The 17,315-nt window shown below is 40.7% G+C and overlaps 1 protein-coding gene across 1 annotated transcript; it reads right to left on the bottom strand.

The window, feature by feature from the left end:
• Window positions 1-1,515: 1,515 nt before the first annotated feature.
• Window positions 1,516-16,137, bottom strand: DNAAF1 (dynein axonemal assembly factor 1). Its single transcript, XM_050904179.1, has 14 exons — window positions 15,801-16,137; window positions 15,450-15,681; window positions 14,983-15,123; window positions 14,377-14,512; window positions 11,638-11,729; window positions 10,552-10,773; window positions 9,628-9,794; window positions 9,250-9,371; window positions 8,485-8,699; window positions 7,045-7,302; window positions 6,318-6,427; window positions 3,619-3,687; window positions 2,045-2,420; window positions 1,516-1,737 (listed from the first exon to the last, which is right to left on the bottom strand). The coding sequence occupies exons 2-14, from the start codon at window positions 15,583-15,585 to the stop codon at window positions 1,637-1,639; spliced, it is 2,145 nt and encodes a 714-aa protein (XP_050760136.1). The 5' UTR covers window positions 15,586-15,681; window positions 15,801-16,137; the 3' UTR covers window positions 1,516-1,636.
• Window positions 16,138-17,315: the final 1,178 nt, after the last annotated feature.

The raw sequence follows: 17,315 nt of genomic DNA, 5'->3' as shown, positions 1-17,315 counted from the left end.
ATTTCGCCAGCACGTTTTTACTCATGGAAGGTGGAAAATGGCTGCAGCCTGAAGCAATTGTGTTGTCTTCCCTGAGGGCTCTCACGATTGTTTTGCGTTATGGTTAGGACCAGTTCTCTTACCGCCAGATGGCACCTAAGCCCAGCTAATTGGAAAGAGATCTTTTCAACAAGCCCATAGCAATATTTTCTTCTTTTAAACGTGCCCTTCTACAAGACCTGTTCAATTCTATTTATTACAAATTATTAGAGATTTATAGAAATATGAAAAAAGACATCCACCTAAACTTGGGTATGGCTTAATGAAGTGAGGTCACTTAAGGCCTAGCTTATTCCTGGTAGTGTGATTGTTCGCTATATCATAAAAACAACGTCAGCCCTTGAAGATGAGGCCAATTCTTTTATGTTGTGTTTAAACAGCGTACAATTATTTTTTTTAACTGACTAGCACAGCCACTGCTGTGTTAGGAAAATGAGAGCCGTTAATGCCTCAGCAGAATTGGCCAAAAGTTGTCCACTTCCCCCAACTCTTTTTTTTTTTGTGTGTGTGTGGTGTCGCAGAGGAAGCACTGCTCTCAAGCAGTCTCCACTTCCTTGAATTTTATTCTCTAGCTCAGAAGGGGGAGAAGGAAAAAAAAAAAGGGAAGGGAAGAAGAGAGAACCTGGCTGAGGCTTCACTGCTGTTACCTTCCATTTCACTTTGGCACAAGACTACCACTGTCGTGTAAGAGAGAAGCTAATGAAAGAAGAATTCCATTGATCGGCTTTTTACAGCGAAGCTGTCTTTCTGCCGCTGCTGACTGGCTGGTTATTTTTCTGCTATATTCAAAATCCAGATCCTGAGACACATCTCACAATGAAAAACAATGAAAATGGCAGATATAAGTATATGCTTCGTCACAGATTGCCCTAAAAGGTAAAACCAGATTTTCCATGCATGGACGCTATTTCGGCATCTGTTTTTGCATGAACAATCATAATGTCTATGAATATTAGATCCATAAAATATCACGTTAAGAAGCAATCTCCATTTGTCATTGAAGTCCATCTGGTATGACATATGCTGGTAAGGAGATGATACAAGTTAAAATATATGTGGTTACAAGTCGAGTCTTTATTTAGTTCAAATGACAGAAACGTTACATTATGCATTGAAACCACGTATGTAAAGAAACTCTAAGATATAAAGATTTAACTAAGTAATTTCTAGAAGGCTGCAAGGGAAAAAATGACATGAGAGTGGAATTTAACCTTAAAACAGTAGTGCCCTCGCTTTCAAAGTTGCGAACGCTGCCGGCTGCCCTGAAGAGCTTGGAGCCGAGGGGTCTCCAGCAGCTTTGGCGGTGGGAACACAAGGCCCTCGCTGCCTGCGGGTTACAGAGGACTACGGGCTTTTTTCGCGCTGACACCGCCAACAGTTGTGCCCTGAAGGTCAGATGCTGGAGGCGGCAGCAGCCTCCGACCGCCTGGAACACCAAGTCCTCCTGTTGAAGGCGGCGGTCTTTTATATCACGGTCAGTGCTCCGTCAGTTGTCACTACCGGTCCCATTGCTGAGCTCTGCATTTTGAGAATAACCCCAGGCAGTCAGCCAGGCACTGCGCTCCACACTGGGTCTGGTTTTTTCAAAGTGATTAATCTAATCTAATCTAACACTCCCGCTGTCCTCGTCATCTTGTGCTTCGTGAGGACATCCTTCACCCTCAGCCAGGCACTCTACTTCTCCATCCCTGCCGTTCCCTGTTAAAAGCATGAAGGCAAAAGGCCAATGAAACTCACTGGTGGTCTTTAATACTGGAAAAAGAAATGTAGAGTCCAACTTTTTAAAACTATTTAAAGAAAACTCAGCAAGAAATCCTGTGTAGAAAAAGAGAAAATAACATTTTAATTCCGAATTTATTAGGATTCCCACATAAATAAAAGGAAGAGGTGATAACTAACAGCGGATTGAAAATTTTTTCAACAAGAGCTGAACAAATCCTTACTTTTAGTGTGTATGTGCCACCCACCTTTTTCTCTGAGATTAATGATGTCGCTGTAATCTTACCAGGGCAAGTAACTGTAATCTTACCGTCCTCTTCCCAGGGGCCTGGGTCATCTGGTCGATTGCAGACTGGTGACAATAGCAGATTATCCTTGGGCTCAGTGATAACCTCTTGTATCAAGGCTTTTGAGGGGGTTGCTTGTTTCTCTTTGGTCTCCAGGTATCTTTCTGAATTAGCAGGCTCTGTGAAGAAGCTTTCAACAAGGGGTCTTAAGTGCTCCTTTTCATGCTCCTTATGTATCTTACGCACATTTGAAAAAATTGCTGTTGGAACTTCTTCTACTGAATTCTCAAACGTGCTTTTATTGTTTTCCTCTAGTGCGGAATCGCTGTCATTTGTCATTTCAGAAATTATTTCAATCTTTGGGTGATATTCCTGCTGTAAAGGTAGAAAATGTAATTGAAAATATATTATTCTAGATGTAAAAGCTAAAAGATGGGTAAATATCTCTTGGATCCACATAACAGCTGTCAGCTTTGATGTGCTGTTCTCCCAAAACGTATGGAAGATGTGCTTCACCCATAGCTCTGCTTCTTTGTGGATGAATCTCGGGTTAACTATTTCTCAGGCATTAGCGATGAACTGACCATAAACTATTAAGAGTTCATAAAAAGAAGGCCTATTTCAGCAATTCAGCAATGTGTGGGCTCAGTTCTATTACTTTACCTCCAAACAGAGGGACGTGACTAACATCTTCATCTGACTTCAGTTAAGAACTGAACACCCTTCGAAGCGTGAGAGCTGCTAACACGTCCTCCTTCAATAATCCTCTTTGTTCCCTTCCCTTATCTTCTTTTAATTGGAGGCCTCTTTTAATTGGAGGCTTTGTTGGCCAAGACATTTTGCAACACTGTTATGAGTCTGTGACCAAAAAAGCCAATAAATTCCACGCCTTACACTGACTGTAGTAAAAGTTTGCATTATCTTGGAGGGACTTGTGAAAACATGTACTGTATCGGCCTCTGTCTCCAGCAAGGCAAGTATGAGTCAACATCAGCACGAGAATCAAAGCTGGGCTTTTAAGCTTTATTGTTTTCTTTTTCCTTTTTCTCTTCTGTTTCTGTTTATAGGCTTTTGCCTAGCAGCTGAGTTTGAGCACAGCACAACGCTAATGTGGGCATGAACTTCCTTGCATCTGACTAGTCCGCAGTGGAGCAGAGGAGTTTCAATCTCTCTGTGTTTTCAGTTGAAAAGTCTGATTTTATTCAGTAGCAGGCAAGTTGTTCTATCTGGTCAGTCCTTTGCAGCATACTAGTACTGGTCAAGTATATTTTAAGAGTACTCTTCATTAAAACACTACATGCTACTAAGAAATTAATCTTATTTAACCATTGCATTACCTGATCTTAGGTTTTCATTCTCCTATTTTTGCAACGCAATAATATAAAAAATCAAATTAAAAAAGGATTTACAAGTGGATAGAGAAGATCTGCTGAAACATCCATTTTAGTTTATAAATGCATAACTGATTGCATCTCCCAAAACAGCATTTCACAACTTGGATTATCCTCATTTTGCAAAACATTTGTAAATGTGTTTAGGGAAGCTTCATCACTGGAATTAATAAGAATCTTACCTTTTGAACCAAGATTTCCTCTTCAGCGGGAAATTCATTTACATCTATATCTTCTAAATCAGGCAGTTCCTGAAGACAATCACAAGATCATTAATCAGTGGGAAAAGCTACTCTAACCAATAAAATACAACATCTCTAGCTCAATGGGAATCTTCTTCAAAGCAATGCTTTTCAGGGTACAAGGCCACAGCCAGCAATACCGCACTGTCATCCTCTCCGAGATGACAGTTTTCTCTGTTAAGCACATGTGGGAAAAGGAAAATTCATCTCTCTCCAGAAACACAGATGGGAAGGCAATAACCTTAATGTCAGACTGAATGCTATTTTCTACTATGCTTAATCTCAACTGCAACCCATCTTTAGGGTAAGAGCCAAATCAAGACCTGCAGTCTACCTGGAACCGTTTATCAGTAAACTCTGTTAACCTAAATACATCTAATAAAACAATGTTTTACTGTGAATGCCTCATAATTAAGGATATAGAACTGCAAAGTTGCTGAGAACTGTTTTTCCTCAGAGAGGTCCCATCATTTCAGCTTTCCACTAGAAAATATCATCTAAGATGACTATCGCTTGCTGACATGAAACCAAAAGTAGAGGGTGGGAACACAAAATCACAGGTAGAAAGTAATACCTTTTTGTCATTTTTTTAGTGTAGGTCAATACCAGTAAAAGCATCTCCTTTTGTTTTGAGATGTTTTTAGAGCTTAATGATTTTGTAGCAAGCTGCTTGGCATGGTAGCATCAGGAACATCTAATCTGTACTGTCTTGCGTGGTGAAGATTATTACAGAATTAAAAGCAACAAAGGAAATTTCTGTTTCCTGATATGGTTGTAGCTAGTGCAGCATGTCCTGCAGTCACACAGTTTTACAAGAATAGCATTAAAAATGTACAAATTAAGATTTGAGACTAATGTTAGTGGGTGGAATTTGATGTCAATAGGGAAGTGAAATAGCTGTTAGTCTTGTTCCAATCAGCAGGGTGCATTTGCAGATCAAACCAAAATCGCTTACTAAAAGTTATCCTGGTTTAGGTACACAGAATGTAGTTCAAACACCGCCAAGTTGCATGTGCAGCACCATGAGCTTGTTTCTGCTTGACGGAGGGACGTCATAACCACCGCATTACAAATCCTCCTCCCCTCTTCTCTCTTATATCACTACTGAGACTACCTACTGACTCCAGGATATGAACAAAGACGACAGTGCTGCTCCAGACCTTCTCACCACTGCCATCTTCACAGCCATTCCCTGCTATGTCAGTGCTAAGTCTCTTTGGAAAATCTGCCATAGCGTAAGTATTGGAGGTTGTTGTGAGAAGCTCTTTCCATTACTAAACGTCAGTTGGAGAACGAAGTAGCGCAGAACACTGAAATGTGTAGTAGTGTGTGATTTGGGTTTGTTCTTTCTTCTGTGGAATTAGAATAGTCACACTTCTTACGTGTCAAAAGAAACCCGATGCATGTATGCTGAAGAGTTCCTTTTATGCTATGTTAAAGTTTGTGCAAAGGCACTCGCTATGGTGCCATATAGCACCAAGGAGAAAAACAAGCACTGAATCTATGAGATCTCCACATTGTGGGTACCTACAGTATCACTGTTTATTTAAAGCTTTTATTTCAGACCCTGCAAGATCTGCTTATAAAAATAATATTGTATACACCTGGAATTGCTGCCAGTTCTCTCCACTATCCTTGTGACACCTATTATTAAAAACAGCCGAAGAGGAGGATGCAGCATTAAGCCCTCTGCTGAAGCAGTGAGTTGAGCCCTTCGATAACAGGATGGATTTTTTTCCAGGGAAATTAAGAGTACAGAAAAGATATGAGACTTTTCTAAAACATTCCAGTAAGAATTTAGTTAACAGTGGCAGTATAAGAGATCAAAGAGTATATTAAGTGCTCTGGGAAATCATAAGCTCAGAAGTTTGTTACTGCTCGTTATGTGATAATGACGCTGTCAGTTTAGCAGCAGTGTCGTAATTAGGACATACTGAACAGTTCTCCTTTGAAGTGAGACTGTATTTTTCAGTGGTACCCGTGTCCTCCTCGTGGTTAAATGTGGTTAAACATGTTTAAATGTTTGCAACATCAGATAGATAGAAGTCTTAGATAATAGAAGACCATATTACAAACGTCAATAGCTTACTATATACCTGAATAATGCACATTCTGCTTTTCTTGGAAATATACCTGAAAGTTATATTATAAGAATTAATTTATAATAGCTAATATTGCTAGCTAACATTTACAATGAGCGGGTGGCTATTTCTTCCTTATGCTTTTTCTGCAATAGTTCGCATTTTCAACTGCATATTTCATTTGAGTTTTGCCTAAGAGGACGCATGTATCCACGAGATTCTTTTTGCTGTGATTTCTGTTTTTGAAGAGAGCCCTCGTTAACTCCTCCAGAGAAATCACAGAGATAGAAGGTCAACTTCAGGTGATTTATGGCCAAAGGACAAAATAAACTTTGGAAGCGGTGGTAAATTCTTTACACGTGCTACACTGGAGAGAATGAATACTCCTACAACTTTACTTTTTGGGGTTTTTTTCTTTCTTTCCTTTTACTCTTCTAATAGTGGATCTTTCTTAGAAACCTGGCTGTATAGTTTTATTAGCCAGAATGTTACCAGAATTAATTTGGGAGCAGACAATACCCAAATCTGAACTTCTCAAAATCTGAATCCAATACATACGTCAAGATAAAGTTTCTCTGGTGTCTCCAGTTTGATCTGTTCAATTTCAGCATATTCATCCAGTTCAGGAAGCATGGCCTTTTTAGTAGCTGCCTTCTCTCTTGGTAGATCTAAAGAATAAACAATAGTCAGTTGCAGAGAACTAACTGAATAAAAGACTTCCTATATTGGAACAGCAAGCACTGCAAAACCAAACTGCTGGGGACCTGACTACCATTGCAGAATTCACAGCCGAATCCAGCGCTTTGTCTTTCCATCATATTCTTGGTTGCCCTTATATTGTATAAATTAATATTTGGATTTTGCAATAAGGTATTCCACAAATCCACAAAAGCATTCTTCCACGTGTGAAGGCACAAAACCACCTCTAGAGTGATGTTCAGCTTCTGCTGGCAGACAGACCGCACAGTTTATGTGCGAGCAAGGGAAGCCTGTAAGCTCTCCTGTCCTGTCACTAAACCTGGCATGTATAAGAAGTGGAATTCCACCTTTATGTAGCAGAAGTTGCAGGTTGAGCCCTCAGAATTTTTTTTGTTTGTTGTATTTAAAGAATATTTTATCCAGTATTACTTGATTTTCAACTAGTCACTGTGGAAATCTAATGGGATGTTCTTATCTATGAATCAGTTGGTTTGAATCACGGCAGAGGTGGTGCTACAGTAAGACAGAGTTTGGCTCATCGTCTCTGCATCCTCAGTTTCGTTTGATTCTTCACTGTGTACTTTACCGTCTCTCTTCTTGTTGAAGTTTGAGCGTTTGTAAGAGTTTGATTCTTGTGCATCCTCTTGAATTCTAGCAGGAATATTTCCAGATGTGAAATCTGTGTTATCATCTCCCCTATTTGGTAGAAGTGTTATCACTTCATCACGAGCATCAAAACTTTCATTTCTAAATTTCTCAGTCTTCTCTTGGGTTTCTTCTGATATATTTGAAGTCTCTGATATATTAGAATTTCCATCACTGTCATCTGAGTTTGCAGGTGCTCCTACAGAAGAAACAAGTTCATTAAAACTGCTGAGTTAATCTACCATTACTCATTCTAAATATCCAGACTTTGCTACATGGTCTTAATAGTTTGGCCTAAAATATGCATCAAAAGCTCCTACTTTGTTTGAGCAGCTATTCATGGATCAGTAGTCCTCCCAAGATTGCAGCAATGTTGTGGGTTTTCCCAGCTCAACTCCCCAGCAAATACACTTCCCCAGCAAAAAACTCATCTAGAGAAAACACTGTAGTAAATAATTGTCTGGTATCTATAGTTAACTTCAAAAAGACTCACAAGTGACTACATATTTCAATACACGCTTGAGCATTTTGACGGATCAGTGACAAATGCTGCAGTTTTCCTCTCCTTTATGCAATCTACCTGCCTGCAGAAAAAGTTTTACTTGTTAGTCAACCATGTTTGATTTCAGAGCCTGTGAAACCCCAAAACCTATCAGATCAATTAACACTCCTCTGCACTGTAGTACTGCCTTCTTATTTGGCTTCAGTCCTGTTTATCCTGAAACATGCATACTTCTCTAGAAAGGTTAGGTTGGGACCTATTACTGGTCGTAAACATATGCCTCCTCAAATAACGTGACAGGAGAATTTGTGGCATTAAAAAGGGCAGTAAGTGAAGCAAATTGTTAAAGACCTTCCTCTTCCTTTCCTCTGCTATAGGCTCTAGGCTGAAGCTCTTACTGTTAGTGAACGCAGCAGTGGAGAGGTGCCCGGATGGGGACTGGTGAGGCGGTTCTCACTGGGTCTTACTGGAGCGCACATGCCTATCGAAGCCAGCCCTGTTCTGCATCTTGGGGAAATATTGCTCTTAGGGTGTAACTGCCTACCTCCACCCATGAGTGCCTGCTGGAACGATTATTGCCCTGACTAGCACCTGGTTGCTCTGCTGAAGGGCACAAGAGCTTGAAATGCTGCTGGACAGAAAGTGGTTTGTTGGTTTTTTGTTTCATCAGCAGTGAGAAAGCTGATGATTGCTTAAAATTGTTGTGGTTAATCTAAGAAGCACCAAGATTAATAAAGTATTTAGTACGGGAAAAGAAGATTCATAAATATATTCAAAAAATTGCATCAGCCTGCTTCTGAATATTTAGGAACTATTCATTTATTTTAAACATTCAAATTGAAGCAGACACAGACATCTTCCAAAATAGTAACCACAAACCTTCTAGGATGTTTGTTGCATCTCCATTTCCACATTTTGCACTTGTATCTCTTTCTTCCATATACTTTCTTCTCTTCTTTTCCTCTGCTTTTTGCCTGATTGACGCTAAAGCATCGATGCTATCTTGGATTTTTTTTCTCTCTCTGGTTTCCCATTTTTCCCTTTCTGCTTTCTCAGCTTCAAGCCCTCCAACAGCCCAGGCTTCTGCACAGGCTCTAATGAAAACACAAAAGCTCACTGCAATATAGCTATAAAAGCTCATCTTTATAATGAGACATTTCAAATAGCTTGCAACAGCATAAAATAGCTGCAAGAGAAAAAAAGCATATAGCAGTGACAATCCCTTATGCAACAGGGATGCATGTATATCTTATCTTGCGTGTGGAACTGCAACAAAAGAAACAAAGATATCCAAATGCTGGTGACTACACCACCAGAGATCTGCCAGTGCTGATCTTGGCTCTGCTTTTCCAGACACCTGTTCAGTTTCTGTTGAAATCAGGATTTGCCTCTGGTCTACAGACTTGGCGTAAAACAATTCTGTTCAAGAATTCATCCTCTTGTGAAAAAATACATGTTTTTTTCTAGGTATGTTAGATGTAGAACTCCATAGTGTAATGCTCTTGTACTCGAAGTCACCCACTGTCAATAAATTATACTGGTCAGTCTTCCTTTCCTTCCATGACAATATTGACAAAAAACGGATGAGTGATCATTAGCATTTGAGCTTTATTGCTGTGTAAAGAAGATGGCTCTGTTTCTTACCTATCCTTTGGGAAAACTGGTCTGTCATCCAGATATGTTAGTAGTTTGAGTCGAACAATAAGTGTTTTTCTATAATTAGCAATTTTCTTTATCACTTGGTTTCCCATCAAATTCAGCACATGCTAGAGAAACAAGAGAAACAATTTTTAAAGTTGAGCAGCAAAAAAATCCCAATCTGGATATGCACTTTCTCTATCATTTCAAAAACAAGAAGTGAATAAAACATCCTTGGTGTTACAGGTAATCTACAAAAAATGAATAATGTTTAATAACATTTCTTTTAGACCATAACCTATTGTGCACTGGACTACCCGACAAAACCATTTAATGGGATTCACCCATATACATGATACAAACCCTCCGCTATATTCAGCTTACCAAATTAGGCATGGTCTCCAGAATAGTTATAATATTTGGATCACTTAGATTGTTGTGGGAAAGATCGAGAACAGAAATACTTGGGCATTCTTGCAAGTGCTGTATGTCTTCCACTGTTTGTAACTTATTGTGGGCAATCTGCAGAGTCTGCAGGACTTTCAGACATGCTGTCAGACAAGAACAGTACAATGAAAGGAAAGGTAAGAGTCATTGCTTCACAGAGGGTTTTCTGGAGCAAGTAGAAAACTGCATTGTCAAAATAAGTGTTTATATTGAGTTGTGGGGAGCTTTTTTCTAAATTTGTTGTTCTGTTATATGCACTTTTTGGCTAGGCCTCCAAAGCCGCTTTCTTCACCCCGGGGAAAAATAGTTTTTTGGTTTTAGGATGGTGCTTGTTTTTAATTCACATTTCAAACTAGTCAGTTACACAAAAGCAAAAGCTTGTGTTTCAAATTACTCCCAATGTACACAAATGATAATGTAGAGGAATTCTTTTTTATTTTCTGGTGAAGACGGAATAAATCCTTTAACAGACATAAAAGATTTGGTAATCATGTCTGCAACTGCCAAAGCACATCTTAACTGTAAAGTAAATGGTGAAAACTGGATTGTCAGCCTGTCTGCAACACAGATAAGTACTGAGATGGTATGAAGAAGTGAGGAAAAACTACTTAATTGTCCTAGGTATCCACGTGAAAGTAATTACTATGTCTTTTCTGTTTTCTTATCTATTTAAATTGCAAAATACATAGGTTTGACTCTTCAATAGAAGCCTTGTGGACTTTGGTATGGGATATTGTGCAAAATTTTAACACGAATAAAAAACCCCTTGAAACTAGTGCCGCTAATAATAGCTTAGCTTAGTCAAAGCTTGGGAATATGGGCTCATTATAGGTTAAAACGTGTTGCACCAACAGTTCTTACAGAGATTCTCAATGGTCTTAATGTAGTTGTTACTGATATTGAGGGAATCCAGCTTTTGTAAGGGTTCAAGGTTTTCAATTTTGTTAATTAAATTGAGTTGCAAGTAGAGGCAACGCAACTCTGTCAGTGCCTCCAAATTCTCGATTTTTGTTAAGCAATTGCATTCCAGCCATAAGCACTTCAATCCAGTATACTCTTCAAGATTCTCCAGGCAGTCAAATCCTGCAGAAAAAGATGTTTTAAAATGAAATTGCATTGGCTGAAAACAAGTCTTTGAAAGAGTAAATTTCATTAAACCAGTGCTGCTGAAACAGCCTGTGAGAACGCTTGTACTCAAGTTGCTGCCAATATTTCCACTGAATTAATGGTACAGTACCTGGCCCATAAGGGCAAAAACATATAGGTACCTGTTCTAGTCTCTATCTTGTGCAGCCCTCTAGATGCTCAAATAATACATATTGAAAAAATAGCAAAAACAAGGCCAAATGTAGAAGTTTAGATTTAGCAAGTCCTATTTATTTAAAACAATTCTTATGCTAACCTGAACCAGCTAACCATACCATGCAAAAACCTGCTCAAAGATCACAAGAGGATGACCCGTGTTCATTCTAGCAACTGTGTTTTCTTTCAGTCGTATTTGAGAACATGCAGCAAGTCTTTACTGCTTGTTTTCTTCCTGACCGTTTTTATTTGGCAGTAAAAAAGTCCCCAAAGCTGGAAAACAGCTGCTTTATACAAACACATTTAAGAAGAAATACATATATTTTCCTCTGAATGCAACCCAGACCAGTATTTTAAGACATTTCTCAGAGGCCACTGTTTTGGGGGGAAAAAAAGAAGAAGTGTCCCTTGATTCCTATTGATCCTTTGAATGACTCCACGAAGTGAATTAGGTCTATGATCAGTTCACTTTTCTACCTTCACACTGACTCATTTTGTTGCACAATTTCATTATTATATAAAACTAAATTATGTTTCTAATTTAAAATAATTATTAGATACCTTACTTCAGTGAGCCATAAAATAGATTCTCTGCTAAAATGCTACTTAGAATGATAAAACTAAACAGTCATGTCCACACCTTACCTTTATAATGCAAGTAAAGTGTATCATTTAAGTATGGGGTCACATATAATTTCTGCTGTTTACAGATGTCTTGCAGAATCTTTTTTGTCATTCTAAAATAATAATGGGAAGCAGAAGCAAAACAAAAAATGTATTTCAGTGCACATTCTGAAATCTTTGGGTTTTTAACAGATTTCAATGTAACACAATTAATAGTTCTTTTATGCAAGAGAAATGGCTACAGCTTTCAAGACTATACTGCAAATAAAAAAGCAGTAGGTTTTTTAGAGTGGCTTTCCATTTCTACCTGTTTGAAGTGAGTTACCAGGCTCTTCTGCGAAAAAACAGAGAGTATGTAGGAAAGTGGGTGGGGAATTAGAGAGTCCATCTTCTTGGAAAAGAGCAGCATGATTCTATGTTAGATTCTGGTTCCTTCCCCTCCAATTCTTTCCTCCATTCCTTGCTGCTTTGGTGCAGGACCTTTGGTGGCATAGCCAATACGCAACATTTTTCTCAGACTAGACAAATCAATAGTTATCAACCTAACATTGTCATGAAATGTCAACTCTGAAATAGCACTCAAGATATAGTTTTACTATACAACTGTGATTGGCTAGGAATGCCACAGTAAGAAAATGAATAATACCTGTTCAATTGTAATTGCTTAATGTTCAGTTCCGCTCCTTTTGGGATTTATGCAAGTGAGAAGCAAGAAAAGGCTACTCAGGGAAGCTGTGGGCTACAGCTGAACAGTGCAGGGGCAGAGGACTCGGCAAGAGGGATTGGGCAGAAAGCTACAGTGTGAAACAGCAGAGGCTGCAGGGGCAAAGCACGTGGGCTGGCAGCCAACAGCGGCCAAACGAGGCCAAAGCCGCACACGGCAGTCAGCGGGACAGCAAAACCCTGAAGTGGTGAGTAAGTACACGGGTGGCCTGAAAACTGTTAAACAGAAATGGATCGCAGTGAAGAGCAGCTGATGGGATGAATTACGCCATTATCCGGGACCCTGTGCTAGACAGCACTGGATCAACAGTATCATAGAGTTGGTAGTCTCCTAGCAGGAACTTTGCAAAGAATGACAGGACACTGGTTTTGGAGGCAAGGTGTCCGGGGCTACATCAAATTTAGTAGCTTTATAGACAAGCAACTTGGGAACCCATCAGGAAAACACCTAGCAAAAACATTCCAAAGCAGAAAATATCTATCTCTTCCTGCTTAGAAAGCTTAGATTCTGTAACACAAAATTCCAGAATAAAAATTCTAGTAGATATCCCTCACTTAAAGAAATATTGCAAAAGTACAATGTTAAATGATCCAAAATTATTTTCTACTTCTAAATTCCATATTAACAAATTGAACTTTGTATTTGTGGTCATAAGTATTTGTAGGCCTAAGGTCTGTAACAGTAAGATTTTCTTGGCGTGAAGATATTTTCAAAATAACAAAAAAACTCGAGTAAAGGCAGTGAAGTTAAATCTTTCATAATGAATTTGCTTTTAGATATATTTACTTACTACATAAAAAATCTCAGTATTGCTGAAGAACAAAACTGTAATACAGTCAACTAGTCAATTGAGTTCCTGAGGCAATATAAAATGATTGTCAGCCTGTAACTGCCCTGTAAGCCAAATGTGCTTGACATAAATCTCTGAAAGAACGAAAGATTTATAAACTTTCAGCAAAATCTTTAAATATATACTGTTTTCTTGTGTTGTCAGCCCAGGTACATTACTGTATGCTAGCTACTTGCAATATATCCCACTGTTTTTCATTGTGCTATTTGTAGTAGCATTTAATTAAATTATTAGCATCCTCCGGCACTTTATAGGATCATAAAACGTGTTCCTTCAAAACAATAATTATCTTATGTGCAGTTATTTCTCTCTGCCATCATTCTTCATAAGAACTTAATTCTGAAGTGTGCCAGGCTGATTAGCTTGGGATAATGAAGTTTTCTATGTACGTACAGTCCAATCTACCTCCTGATAACTCAGTGACAGTCTTTCCCTTGACTTCAAAGGACTGTAACTGTCTCTAATAGAACAGCTATGTTAAAGTTAGCAGCAACATAAACTTTGGGAAGTTTCACCAACATGTAAGCAGGTACAGGAATGGAGGGTAAATCTTCATTGTTCCTTATACATCACTCCATAACTAGCCCACGTGACTAGAATTTCAACAATGTTATTAAATAGTACCTAATATGGTTTTTAATTTTATTATTTGCTTGCATTATGCTTAATCAGAGAAAACACGAGAATAATCCCATTTCACAACTATTAATGCACAGCCATTGCAGCATATGCTGGTTTAGGCTGGACCAAAATTAGAGCCAGAGCTTACAAAGGAGTTGTACCTTATTGGTAACCATCTGAGGTACCTCTGGATTTCCTCTGCTAAAAATTATCTTGACAACTGTAATATTTACATTGTGATGAATCAATACAATGCATTGTCTGAACTGATGGTGAGAAATGGTCAAATCTACTGACAAATGACTCCCACAAGAGTTCGCACAATTTTCTCCAGATCCATTAAATAGACTACATCATGTAGTTAGAACGTAATTTGCTTCTGCAGTCATTAAAAAAAGCTGTACAGATGCTGGAAATATCACCAATTCCTGATTTATCGATTATTCTCAAGTTCATCTTCAAAATTGTTCTCCTGAATCAAGATTAACATGTAGAATAGCAAAACTCCCATTGACTTCAGTAATGCCAAGAGTTAAATAAAAAACATCCACAAACAATGTATTACCTTACACAGCCTCTCTTTTCTTCTGTCCTTTGACTGAACGAGCTGGTTACTGATTTGTGATCACCATCTGATTTTTGTTCATTCTGTTGATCTGCTCTGGACATACAGTTGATGGCTTTCTCTTGAGTTTTCACATCTTTGTAAGTAAGAAAATGTGCAGTTTAACAGCATGGGTGGGGAAAATTGGCATGTTGTCAATTACTTTAGAGAAATATTGAAGAGCACTTGAATATGAATTTCAAGAAAAGAGGTGTTCTAACCAAGATTTTTGCTGACATTTTTAATGAAAGGAAACTTAACTTTTTTAGAAGGCAAAGCAGTAAAATAAGTAGTAGCAAAATAAATTGTTGGAATTTGCATATTATTTTTTTTAGATCTGGAAGTCAGGTAGTACCCACTAGTCTTAAGATTATTATAACATACCGTGACAACAAAGTACTGGCACCAACGTTCTTACAGTCTTAGACATCTACTGTATATTACATTTAATTAACAATAATTTGAGTTTAACAAGACTGCTAACTTTGCATGCAAAGAGACTACAGTAATGGTGCATCCGAGTCATCTCAAGCACCATTTGTTAGTCTAGCTCATCTACAAATTTACCCTTTTGCAGAATTCGGAAGGTATCTCCGGTGCTACACTCATTCAAGCTGTCTTTAGACTGCCCTTGATTAATTGCATTTTCAATACTCTTCTCTTCAGATTCTTGCTCTGCACCTTCTAGTTGCATTTGTAGTCCGTACACTTAAGAAGAGACAGTGCAAACAAGATGATTGTACCAGCTCATTTAAATATGATTGTAATTAAAACATTTAGAGGGCAGGCTAGCTGTATGATTGCAACACAGGAAAAGGTCTCTCTCCAGCAAGAAGAAAATTAAACAGAAAAAAAAAGCACAAGAAGATAGCAATTGGGTAAACCTCAGTTATGGCAAGATTTTCAGTGACTTCAGTGGGAGAAAGAATAAACTCATATAGCATCCAGATGAGTAATGACAGACCTGATTTCTAGGCTTTATGTTCACTAAAGTTCCCTAAATTCCTCCTAGCGAGCCAGCTGGAAGGGCTCACCTGTGTTGACAGAATTGCCTTCATTTTCTGTTTGGGTAGCTTTGTTACTGGTGTCATTTACAGATCCTCCTGACACCTCTTCTGCAGTAACCTCCCCTCCAAGGCCTCTGTCTGAGTCTCCATTTTGTGATTGCATTTTAAGATACGCGATTTAGACAAACATCAGCCAAGTCAGTATTTGACTTACAATCCAACTTTCAGATTAAATGTCTAATGATTTTAGCAGGAGAAGCTGTAACAAATAAAAAGACCATATGAGTAAATTATCAAGCCTGCAGGAGCTAGCAACCTGGGGCTAGTCACTGTGGAGATACTGAAAGGCAGGGAGAGTTTATCTTAAATCATGCCCACCGCAGATCTCGCTCAGAGCAGAGACGACCGCGGCCGAGAAGCCTCCCAAAACCAGAGCAAGACACGTTTTTCCTTTCGAAGCCGGCGCGCCGAGGATGCAGCGATGGAACTCCTTCGAGGCACAGCCTGCTCTTGTGTAACGTCTGCCTCCTGCCCCACTGCGAGCCAGGTGGATTCCCGAGGGGAGTTTTAGTCTCCTCACAAGGACTGCGGATGCTGTCACGTTTCAGCACTTTTCGCTGCTGTAGCCCGGGAGCTCTCTAGACAAGACTCGTGTCCTAGAGCACACTGCTACACCTCCCGTTAAACCTCCAGCTCCCTTTACCGGACCCGAGACCCGGGCCCCGGCTCACCGCTCGCCGCAGTACCTCCTAGGCAGCAGGAGGCATAAACCGCGAGGGACGGAGCGCAGCGACCCCGACCCGGCTCCCGCCGGAGGCCCCTGAGGCGCGGACAGCCGCGCTCCCCGCCTCAGCGGCCCCAACCGCCGCCGTCGCCATGGCGACGCCGCGCGCAGGCCCAGAAGGCCCCGCGGCCGCTCCCGGCGGCCCCGCGCAGCGGCGCAGGTGGCGGCGGGCGAGAAGAGCGAGGTGCCGCCGGGAGGGCCCGGCCCCGCGGCCGCGGGCGGGACGCTGCGGGCGGGTAACAGCCCCTGGGGCGGCGGAGGGCGGCTCCGCGCGCGGTTCCTCCCCGTAGGCCGCGGCTGGGGGCTTGGTTTTCCTCCGTTACAGCCCGGCTTGGGGCCGCGGAGGGCCGCGGGCAGGGGCCGGCGGGGCCGGGGCAGAGCGAGGGGCCGAGGCGGCGGGCCGGGCCCGCCGGTCGCCGGGGCTTGTCAGCAAGGGCGCGCCCGGAGCCTGCTATCGCTCCCGGGAGCGGTGAGGCCTGCGGCCCGGAGTGCGCTTCGCCTGGCTGGGCGAGGGGAGGGGGGTGTGTAACGGCGCTGAAGCAAGCGGCGGCAAACTGCCGGCTCCGGTTGTGGATCGAGTGCTGCCGAGGAGGCGGCGGCTGGGTTTTGTGCTTGTCTTAAAAAAATATTCACTAGTAAAAACCTCGTGAGGCACAGCAAGCTTTCTACTGAAAGCCAGTGTGCGATGTGGCATTAATGGATGGCACCCGAAGGACACGGCAGATGCAGTGCACTTGCTGGGGAAGGGCTAGTGCTCTGTGGTAGTGCCAGGGACTAAAGTTACGCTTCTGTCTCCGAGTTTGCTTTGTCTCTCGTGTAGCTTTCTGTGCTTGGAAGAGCGTGTTGTTTCTTGTGTGCTCAGCTCTTTCCTGCTGGTTATGCTTGCCTCTTTTGTAGGTGGATCTTAATCTTCCAAAATTAGTTTTTACATGTTGAGCTTCCCTTATCTGCTTGGACTTGAATTGTTTTATTTACCGTATCATTGATCGATGTCATTGCAGTATAACTGATTAGTAGCTAAAGCCTTGAACAAGGGCTAAACAGTAGCTAAACCAGTGAGGATGATGGTAGGTGATACCCAAATGTTAGCAGGCTGACTTGTGACTTTT

The sequence above is a fragment of the Gymnogyps californianus genome, chromosome 12 (genome assembly GCF_018139145.2).
Source record: "Gymnogyps californianus isolate 813 chromosome 12, ASM1813914v2, whole genome shotgun sequence".
NCBI lineage: Eukaryota > Metazoa > Chordata > Aves > Accipitriformes > Cathartidae > Gymnogyps > Gymnogyps californianus.
The sequence above is the reverse complement of the archived record's forward strand: the minus strand, read 5'-3'. Positions and strand labels throughout refer to the sequence as shown.

What these genes read in the sequence shown, in the direction of transcription:
- DNAAF1 (XM_050904179.1), bottom strand. Translation starts at nt 15,585, where the DNA reads ATGCAATCACAAAATGGAGACTCAGACAGAGGCCTTGGAGGGGAGGTT. An exon ending in CTTCCGAATTCTGCAAAAGG is followed by an intron (nt 14,513 to 14,982) that starts GTAAATTTGTAG and finishes TTACTTACAAAG; the next exon opens with ATGTGAAAACTCAAGAGAAA. An exon ending in CAGAGAAACTTTATCTTGAC is followed by an intron (nt 3,688 to 6,317) that starts GTATGTATTGGA and finishes GATTGTCTTCAG; the next exon opens with GAACTGCCTGATTTAGAAGA.